We start from the raw sequence: 10,701 nt of genomic DNA, 5'->3' as shown, positions 1-10,701 counted from the left end.
GCTGCGTGGTGCGAATATGATATTACGAACAAACCTATAATGTTCTTGGATAGTCACCACCTATGACACCATAAAACCCAAAAGTGAACGGAATTCGACTAAGAAGTTATACAGAAGTTGAATGTAGTTTTACTATCCGAAATTTTCCTACATTTGTAAGATTTATATGAGTTATTTTTGGATAAATCCATTTGTACATTGTGTTAGGTGCAATCGAAGTTTCAAAATGATGAGTTTGCAGCTGCGGTGCGAAGTTTCAAATTGATAGAGTCATGTTACCGTCATCACTCCTTGGCTCATTCTCAACGAGAAAGACATAATAGAAAACGAGTGCTTTCCCCATGATGTGGCAGTATATCCTTCCTACACTGTTGCTATGTTAGGGAAACAGAAATCTTCAATGGCGTAATACGCGACTTAACATTTGAAGATTGTCAATTTACTATACATCAAGAAACAGTAATAGTTACAATGCAGTACATAGGTTTTAACTTTATTCTATTTTAGTGTAGATTTATGATTTGGTTCCATTTCCACTAATTTAGATAAATCTTCTTCTCTTAAAGGGCATGACGCCATGGTAGACCTTAGTAATTGCAACTTTCGTAAGAATTGATAGTACTGTTGATTGATTAAATATATAATGTAAATAATTTATTGTTATTAACAGAGAAACGGGAAGTTTCATTTGTCAACTTTGTGAGTCCGAGACGGAACCAGACGTAGATAAAATAATTACTGCGAAAAAGGTAAAGTGACTTTTGGTGTCGTTTTCATATCAAAAGAAAAGTTCAGACGATTAATCTTTAATATTTTTTCCTAGCTCATTATTTTTCTCGTATCACAGATTTCATTCATTTTCAGAGACAAAAGGGCTATGCCCAAATTTATCAAAATGGCGATTTTTATCTTAACCGGGTCACTTAAATACGAAATTGCCATTCTTTCTCATACAAAGTCAGTTATCAAGGTTATCCAACTTTGCAAGCATGGGACCTATGGGCGGTTACAACTACATTATGTGTTCCTAATGATCTTGTTCGAATCCTCATTGTTCACAGTGTTTGAAAGCCATTGTTGATAAATGACTCTTTTTCTTACAGGTGTTTAGAGATAATGCTGTTAAGAAAGAAATAAAACTACTGAATACCAAATGCATCAATGACGGCTGCTCATGGTCCGGAAAATTCGAAGATTATGGAGTAAGAATTGTTTTTTGTTACCGCCAAACCCATCTTACATTGTCCATATAGGAAGGGGGAAATGATTGTACGCTTTTAATATTTTGTAGAGAGGCTTTAAGTGTGCTGAGATGCATATAATAACTTAGAAGTAATTAACCTGAAGACACATATAGTCTAAACAAAGTTTTATGTAACGATTGGCAACTGATGTCGAGTTAAGACCAGTTTTCAAAGGGTGCCATCGTGGCTAAAGTTTTCCGACTCTCTGATACAGAAATTGGATGAGGATAGGGAATACATTTGACAGTGAAAAATGCTTTCACAGATTTGTCAAACCATGGAAGTAGTACTGTGTGCTCCCTCCATTTTAAACAGGTGAAATTGTGTAACAGATTCTCAAAATTAGACGTGATGTTGCACTTAGAAGAACAATAGAACAACTGATGAACCAAATGGTATACTATTTTATTACAGGGTCATGAGCAGTCATGCAATAATCGAGTAGTTCCCTGTCCCATCGGATGCGGTGATAAAATAAGGCGAATCAATATCGATGTTCACATTAACAACGAATGCCTTTCAAGAAATGTAAACTGCGAATACTGTGGTATGCATCTACAGGTGGGTTTTAAAAAGTAGAAATATTGTCAATTTGTTTGATTTTTGCATATGTTGTGCTTTGATTATATCAACAAAAAGAGAAAAATGGTTCGCCTCCTACTTTTTAAGATAGAGGGTCCTCAAGTAACACTACCCAATGTTTTTTAGATATAAACGGCACTCTTTGTCATTTCGGATTATTTTCAACAAACAGCATGCCCAAAATGTGCCTCAGAGAATATTGTCATTTTCTTATTTTTTTTTAATGTTTTGCTCGAATTAATGTTTTAAACAAAAATAAATAGAAAAGGATTTTTTAGCTTGGAGTCTCAAAGTACCCCTATCCAGGCATTTTCCCACTACAAACGGGCATGTTTTTGTCATCGTATGGTTTTAGAGACGACCATGTCGAAACTGTCAGGAAATATTGTCTTTTTTCAGTTTTTGTAAATGTTGTTCCCTTATCAATGATATCAACAAAAATAAACAGAAAAAGTGGGATTTCCGTCGTACTTTCTGAGTTACAGGATTCAAACGTAGCTCTACCCCACGCGTTTTCAACTAGAACGGACAGTTTTCCATTTTAATTGATTTTTGCAAAAGGGCATGCATAAAACTTATCAAGGAATATTTGTTTTCTATTTTTTTAATATATGTTGTGCTTTCATTTATTTTAACTTCAAAAATGAACAGAAAAAAGGGGGATCGCTATCCTACTTTTTGAGTTAGAGTGTCCCTAAGTACCCCTACCCCGTCCTTTTCTTAACTATAGACTGGTTTACCTTTTCGTCATTTTCTTTAATTTCAGCAAAACACACGGCTAAAAGTGTTAGCGAGCATAGTCATTTTTTGAGATACGGCTTATAGAAATGTACTATTTTCTTTGATTTTATGTAGTATATAATACACCCGAGGCCACTTTACTGTTGTGATTAAGCCTACTTGATCCAGTCAGAAATTCTGCTTGTATGAAGACAAAAAGACCCTGCCAAAGGTCGTAAATGAGGGTTAACGATTGGCTTCTTGTGACGCAAGATACCACTCCCATTCATTAAAGCCTCTACACAATAATTACTTTATTGAGGCAACATACTTTTATTAGGTCACTGCTATAGCATCACGCAAACTTGTGTATCCCATGCAGACAGTGTGTCTGGGGAAATCGAAATAAACAAGGTTTGTACACGGAACATTGCATGGTAATGTTACATGGTATCTCAATCTTGAATACAGGGTGCCAATGGTAAACTCTCATTTACAACCCCAGATAAAGCTGGTTTTGCCTTCGTACAATAATCTTTACAGCCCTGATACGGGTTTTGCGGACCGAGGTTGTACGGCGGAAGGGCCCGAGCGTGCGAGGGCCCTTATGCCGTACGACCGAGGTCCGCAAAACCCGTATCTGGCCTTAAAGGTTTTATCATATACCTTATTGAACGGTTGTGATATGTTTCAGTATTTATCAATAAAATTTTGTTAAAGTTATGGGCGTAAATTAAAAAAAAAACATGAGCCACGCAACTTTGCGGATTAATATGTACTATGTTGTCATTTGTTGTGTTGTTGAACGCGTCACGAGCTTGTTCTATGCGAACGCCAATGTCACTACATAATGAGCACAGATGAGTAGTTGATCCTGCTCGTTAAAAGACACTTTCTCAGCAAAACATTGAGAGGAGACTATCAAGCACTTGTTTTAAACCATTTTGATCGGAATAAGATTCGAACTGTCTACATTTTGCTTCAAAACTACGAGCGAAGCGCATAGAAACGGGTTCGAATCTTGCGCTGACGTGCTTTCGATTGGAATGTACGTGGATAGCGCGTAGCAACGACAACGAAAAAGTTCGAAAAAGCGCGCACACTACCTTATTTGGGCAAAGTGTGCCTGGGCGTGATACGGCAACTTATTACACACCTGTAATAGCGCCTTTTCCCATAGGTTTACATGGGTACGTGAATCTAGGTATATGATAAATATGCAGTTTACATAATATTCAACATTGTTTAGGAGATAAAAATGCGTGCGATATCAAAATTCATCGCCATTTGTGTCAGTTTTTCATAAATACGATGGCCGCTTCCCGTCGCGGATTGACATACATAATGACGTCATTTGTTTACCTGCAGAATTCTAGAACGCGCAAAGCAACATTCGTACTATTACGTGACCAACAGAGATCAAGGCTGAAATTGAGGTGTAAGAAGGACAAAAGCGTGATGTCAGTTTCTTGCAATTTATACTGAACAGGCACGCACTTAGTATACACAGGATTTCACTAGAATTTAGAAATAAAAGCCGATGTCACCTGCGCGGCTCCACTATCTCGCCACGCGCAACTACGAGCAGACGTTTACCTGATCTCGCGCTGGCTTTGTGTACGAATAGAACGTTTGCGGATAGCAACGTGCGTAGTAACCAGAATCTAGATAGTTCAGAAATGCACGCGATTGCCCATATTTGGGGCACCGGGCCGGGGCGTGATACGTAAAAAAAATGCACGGATCTCAGGGCGCTTTCTCCCATAGCTTTACGTAGGCACGTGAATGTAGGTATATGATAATCAGTTTCTGACTGCATAATCATAGTAAAGTGGCCAAGGGTATAACTGCTTTCAAGAAGATAAACGTCAGCCCTTTAACATGTGCGGGGAGCTGATTCAGACTAAAGTATTGCTATTTCCTGGGTGTAGAGTTCCGTCGAAAAAACTCCTATACAACTGATTGTCAGACTGTATGAAGAAAATGAGTGTGGCTGACAAGCTGTTGAAGTTTCAGTATGCTATGTTTATAAGAAAAAAAGTTCAGTATGCTATGTTTATGGGGAAAACTGCTGAATCAGCATTTTTTGCAGTTCCTTCTGCACAGAGAGAAATACTCTTTGAACTGTGACACCATTTTTTGAAAACAATTTTCAAAATGAGTTCTTAATCCAAGTCTTTTCTGAAATTTTAAAGAAAATTAATGTTGCAAAGATGTGTTGTTGTATTTCTACATGCAAACCAATTGATTAGGCTGAAGAAGCGCGCGCGTTATCCTTGGGTAGTCCCCTAACTTGAGGATATGGTTACATTGAATCATAAAAATAAGTTCAAAAGATCAAATTCAATTTATTATATTGTATGCATTAACTTTTTAGCTCCCATTTGCCATACATATATGGCAATTGGGAGGTTATATGGTTAAAAAAAGTCTGTATGTGAGATGTCTGTCTGTCTGTCTGTCTGTCTGTCTGTCTGTCTGTCTGTCTGTATGTATGTATGTATGTATGTATGTATGTATGTATGTATGTATGTATGTATGTATGTATGTATGTATGTGGGATGTCTGTCCGTCCAACGCAAAAACTCACGAACCGCTGCACGTATTAAGCTGATTTTTGGTGTAGTGATGCCATATATGGTGTAGATGTGCCGTTTTTAAAATGAACTTTTTAGTCTCATAGATATGCAAATGAGGTAGAAAAAACGGCGAAAATGGTCAAAAATCAATAACTCAGGAACTACTCATCTGATCATTGTCATATTGGGTTTTAGGTACCTTAGCCCAACTAATTTAAACATATACATTTGATGTCAATATTTGATGCTTTCTATTTTTAATGAATGTTTTTCTTTCTTTTTTTGCCATTTTAGTACAAAATATTTTTTCTTAAACCAATGGTCGGATCGCTTTAAAATTTGGCGTGCAGGTGCCTTGTGATAACTCAAAATAGAATTCATCAAAATTATGCAAAATTTGCATATTTGTGTTTTTGGGTTATTTTTGCAATTTTTGGTTAAAAAAATCTCCTTTGAAACTGTGTATGCCATTACTTTCTAATTGGGTGTGCAAGTTCCTAGGAGTGACCTGAAGACTCTGGGAACTCAAGGCGAAATTTGCAAATTTTGTGGTACTTTTTGCCATGCTTTCAAAGTTGTTACATATGTGAAATGTTGTAGGTCATTCATTCAAAGTCAAGTACTGCCTGTGTGATTGAGCAGATTATGATTGTGCTGTTCCGGGCTGAGGTGCTATTTATAGGAATGATGCAATGTTAGACGGTAATTGATGTTTTAACTGAATTTGACTTACATTGTATGTAACTCTTGTACTGTATAAACCCTATCAATTCACCAAGAAAAAATAATTAATATGATTTTAAATAATTGAATTAATTAGGAAATCAACAAAGCCAAAATAATTTTAGTGTAGAATTATTAGAAAGTTCAACTATTTTTTACTATAGTCTGATAATAAATAAATCATTTGTGACTGAAAAGGCTTTTCAAACAATCTGTACGCTTCATCAAGTTCTTTACCTTTGTTGCAGGACCATCATACTCAATGCCCTGAGATCGAAGTGGAGTGTGAATTTTGTGGACAGAAAGTCATTCGCAAAGAGGTATGTTTCAAACAACACAACACTAACTTACAGTAATTTTGTGTGATCTTTATGTTTGCGAACGATGAATATTTTGCACAGTCCTTGCTAGTAATATTGTATAATAACAAGGTTGTAATAGATTGCCTCAAAAATTCTGTAAAGCTCATGTAATAGGCAATAGGTGTATTTTTTTCAGTAAACATTGGATACCCCATTAGAATGTTCTAACGAAATGTAAGCATCTTTTAAACTGAGATCAATTAGGTAGGCTTAGGCTAGCGTACTGGCGTTTCGTGTATCCTCATTTCACCTCCTCCAGCAAGGATAAAGAACGGGTCTAATATGTGTAATTACTTGCCTTCAAATCATACATTCGACTGAACGATCAGTCCGCAATCATAGTTACATCATCAAGACAGTAGTTCAGGCCCTTTTGTTACTTTTGGTTAAAAGCTATTTTAAGAAGTGCTAATCTTTTTAAAAGTGACCCAATTTTTTTAAGGGTACAGTGCGCCTCTTGGACATATATTCAGACTCTAAATTCGTTATTATTCCTTTATAATCTTCCTCTTGGGGTAAAAAAAATTTACCGTCTTCGTTTATCGAAATCGAAATTTTTTTTCTTCCCATAGAGTTAACATTTTGGTTAAAAGCTATTTTAACAAAGTGCTAATCTTTTTTAAAGTAACCCTATTTGTTTAGGGTAGAGTGCGCCTCGGGGACAAATATTCAGACTCTAAATTCGTTATTATTTCTTTCTGATCTTCCTCTTGGAGTAAGAAAAATTTTCACCGTCTTTGTTTTTCGAAAATCGAAAATTTTGTTTTTTCAATAGAGATAACAGTTTCCCCATAGAGTCAGCACATGGATTCCAACCATTTTGAAGTTCAAATATCGATAAATGTTATAAGTGGTTTTATGTCCCCAGTGTCAAACCTTCCACGGTGACCTTTGATATTTATTCTTAATTACGTAAGAGAAAAGTTGAAAGTTTCACTGAGGAAAAAATGTTCGAACAAAAGTTTTTTTATTAAGTTCTTCGCTTTCGCGGCGCATGTCAAGTGAATATTTATTGAAAAAAATGTCTCTACAGATTCAAAATCATGTTGATATAAGTTATGGAAATTGCCCAAGAAAAATGAAACCTTGCCAATTCCGTGTCATTGGATGTAACATGATGGTAAGTGACATTTTATATATATTTCATGCAGGTCATATTCATAGTATGCGGTAATTGCAAAATACTGTAGATTGTGCATTAGAAACATCAACGCATCGTATCGCTCGACGCGAAGGGGACATTCTTCCCGGAGGGCGATACTTTTCGAGTCGAGTGAATACTTCGTTCGTGTGTCTTTTTTTCGTATTAACTTGTATACATCTCGCGTTTCTGACGAAGACGTACTGATGCTAAGTAGCTATTATTATGCACTGTATTACAGCATTTTCTCTTATATCCACCGCCATAATGGAGAGCGACTAGGACGTGCTTCATACAGCCTATGCAATTACAGAATGCGAGGCAGGGGAGAGATTTAATCACTACTCCTGATGTCTTTGTCATTTGATGATAGAAAGGGTTAGTTACACGTAATTCCACGTACGTCTGACTTAGTGTAGTGGCGTACGCGTATCTGTGCGAACGTGTGCATTTTAGGTTTTTCTTGTAAACGTGTAAAATGTGTGTACTTTTTATGTAAAATTAATTTCATTACCTGAAGACTATTCTTAAACCTCATAACCATTCTTGAAATAAATCTGTCGGTGTTCTTCATACACATATGATAGAGTTTAAAGAAATCTTTCTGGATTTCAGTGTCAGATAAAACTGGACTAGGATGCAGCATTCCGTTCATGTCAGAAAATCATAGCAAGTACTTCTTGTACTCGTACAAACTCAACAAAATATTTTGATATCAAAGATGTCAGCTGATTGACAATGATACTTTTTTTGATTGCTCGCCAAAATTCACGGAAGCATCAATGAATTTGAAAATCAAACATATTGCAATAAATTCACAGAAAACATCTATAAAATCAATATCTTACACTATATTATGACTACGCGTAGTAATGTCGCTTGATGTTCCAAATGTCTGTGCCAGACGTACGTACGGGAGGTCTGGTTATCACACTACAAATACGTCACGCGCACCGATGGATGGTAATTACTGTAACTAAACCTCTCTAATGACCAGACGTTGAAAAGTCAGCACGGAAAAGACTTATAATAGCCCTAGTTGAAATGGGAAGCTGAAGCACATTAAATGTCGTTTATTTTCAGGTCGAACTAGAAAATGAAGACATGCACAATACAGACTTCATCAAAGAACATCTAGACTTGATCTTTCAGCAAATAGCTGTATTATTGAACGTCAGATCACAAGTGCAGGAGAACGCAGGCGAAATCAGGCGTCCTAAGGATGATGCTCAGAAACATCGTGAAGTAATGTTTAACTTACGAATACGGCAGTCATTAAAGCACATGGAAGATTACCTACGAGAACACCCTCGCGTGGCAACATCGAAAGTATCGAGTAGCAGTTTAAAAGACTTTACAACTTTGTTAGAAAAACTAACAGAAGCAAAGAAGGACTTGGGATTAAAAAGCGACAAAATGGAAAACAAGGTTACAACCTATGCTGATATCGTTGCTGTGTTGAGTCAAGAAGTTGAAAAGTCTTCAAATATTATTCAGGCCGATATCGTTGCCATTTTGATCAAAGAAGTTGGAAAGTCTTCAGATATGATTCAGGCGATGGTAGACGAGGGTAAGAGTTTTCGGGAGAGACTTGACGCAGCCGAAGCGAAGGTCAAAGCCCAAGATAGAATCATAAAGTTGAAAGGTGTCACCCTGGCCGAGCAAGATCTCAGAATACAGTCTCTTGAGATGGCAAGCTATGACGGGATTCTCACATGGAAGATCACAGACTTTGGTCGCAAAGACGAGATGCCATATCTGGCGAACCTTGTCGCTGTACTCGCGTACTTCTTCACAAGTCGTTTCGGATATAAAATGTGCGCCAGAATCTACCTAAACGGCGATGGTATGGGCAAAGGTAACCACGTGTCGTTATTCTTCGTGGTTATGAAGGGCGAGTTTGACGCCATCTTGAAGTGGCCATTCCGTCAGAAGGTGACATTTATGTGGATCGACCAGAACAACCTTGAGCACATGATCGATGCGTTCAGACCTGACCCTCACTCTTCATCATTCAAACGGCCGACCGAAGACATGAATATCGCGTCTGGATGCCCGCTCTTTATGCCTCTGGGTATTTTGGAAAGCAGTCAACATGCCTACGTGAATGATGACACCGCCTTTCTTCGCGTGATCGTTGATACTCATGACTTGTAGAGACTTTATAAGTTTGAACCGTTTGATTATCTTGGAGACTTAAGCTTGAAAGAAGGATTTGTAGAGAAATTTGCATAAAATGTTGCTACCAACTTATCAACAGAAACGGATGAGGACAATATTCAGAATTCTCTAGAACTGTATCATTGGGAATAACAATGGGAAATCTGTTTACTTTCAAGATATCTTTGAGAAAAGGATTTCCTATGTAACTGAATTATTGAAGGGGAGAAGACCGAAGGAAATTAAGAACACCTTGAGGGGAAAGAGATCCCTTTCTACTAGTTCTGTTTGTATTTTGAGAGATTTCAATATTTCTGTTGGTGAACTTTCAAAGTTATAGTCACTTCCTTTTCATTGTACAATTGATGGTAGAGCCGGAACATTTCAATTCAAGCCTTAAAATCGTATTCTCTACAAAAACGAGCTTTTTTCCAAATTATAACTCGGAATGTCACTGAAGCTATTTGCAGTTTTGTAAAAGGGGATTGGATCAAGACTCATTTGGTTTAATTTTGGAGTTATGATAGGGAATTCTGGGATACTTTTTAAAACTTCTGTAAAGACCGTATGGGTAGTACATAATTTCTAAGTCTACAACACCATTAGTTCCTTGGATATTCCAAGCGTCTTAAACTTTCTTTTTTAATCGTTGGGAAAGAGTGTTTCTGTAAAAGTGACACGCAGAAGTGTTTACCCTTTTTCCAAAAATTAGAGTGATGTTGAAACAATACCAGATGTGGAGAAATATGATTATTTCTAAAAGGAATGGTAAGATAGACATTCATAACGCAAAATGATCATTGTTGAAAGAAGTGTGTTTTTTCTTAAAAGCGCCTGGACTTTTAGTTTCATTACCGCCATTGTCTTTGTTTTCGTTTTATTCTTTTTAGCTCACGTGTGTAAACACGTGGGCTATTGTCATAGCGATGTCTGTCTGTCTGTCCGTGTGTGTGTGTGTGTGTGTGTGTTGTGTGTGTGTGTGTGTGTGTGTGTGGTGTGTGTGTGTGTCTGTCTGTCTGTCTGTTTACACGATAACTCAAAAACGCCTGAACGGATTCAAGTCAGATTTGGTACACAGGTACCATGTGCTACTTGCAAGAACTGATTAGATTTTGGTTAGTGTGGCTTGCATATTAATGAAGTTATGCAATATCGTATTTTTCCATACAATGGTTTCCCTATGGAGACGG

The 10,701-nt window shown here is 37.1% G+C and overlaps 1 protein-coding gene across 1 annotated transcript in view; it reads left to right on the top strand.

Annotated features, from left to right (window-relative positions):
* The window catches only part of LOC139143895 (TNF receptor-associated factor 2-like), a 125,424-nt gene extending 114,953 nt beyond the window's left edge, over window positions 1-10,471 (top strand). The window contains exons 2-6 of the mRNA XM_070714488.1: window positions 1,104-1,202; window positions 1,659-1,805; window positions 6,097-6,168; window positions 7,244-7,330; window positions 8,435-10,471. Coding sequence (XP_070570589.1) covers window positions 1,794-1,805; window positions 6,097-6,168; window positions 7,244-7,330; window positions 8,435-9,508 — 1,245 coding nt within the window. The 5' untranslated portion in view covers window positions 1,104-1,202; window positions 1,659-1,793 and the 3' untranslated portion in view covers window positions 9,509-10,471. The remainder of the gene's footprint in view (window positions 1-1,103; window positions 1,203-1,658; window positions 1,806-6,096; window positions 6,169-7,243; window positions 7,331-8,434) is intronic.
* The last annotated feature ends 230 nt before the right edge of the window (window positions 10,472-10,701 follow it).

Source organism: Ptychodera flava, chromosome 11 (assembly GCF_041260155.1).
Source record: "Ptychodera flava strain L36383 chromosome 11, AS_Pfla_20210202, whole genome shotgun sequence".
Taxonomy (NCBI): domain Eukaryota; kingdom Metazoa; phylum Hemichordata; class Enteropneusta; family Ptychoderidae; genus Ptychodera; species Ptychodera flava.
The sequence above is the reverse complement of the archived record's forward strand: the minus strand, read 5'-3'. Positions and strand labels throughout refer to the sequence as shown.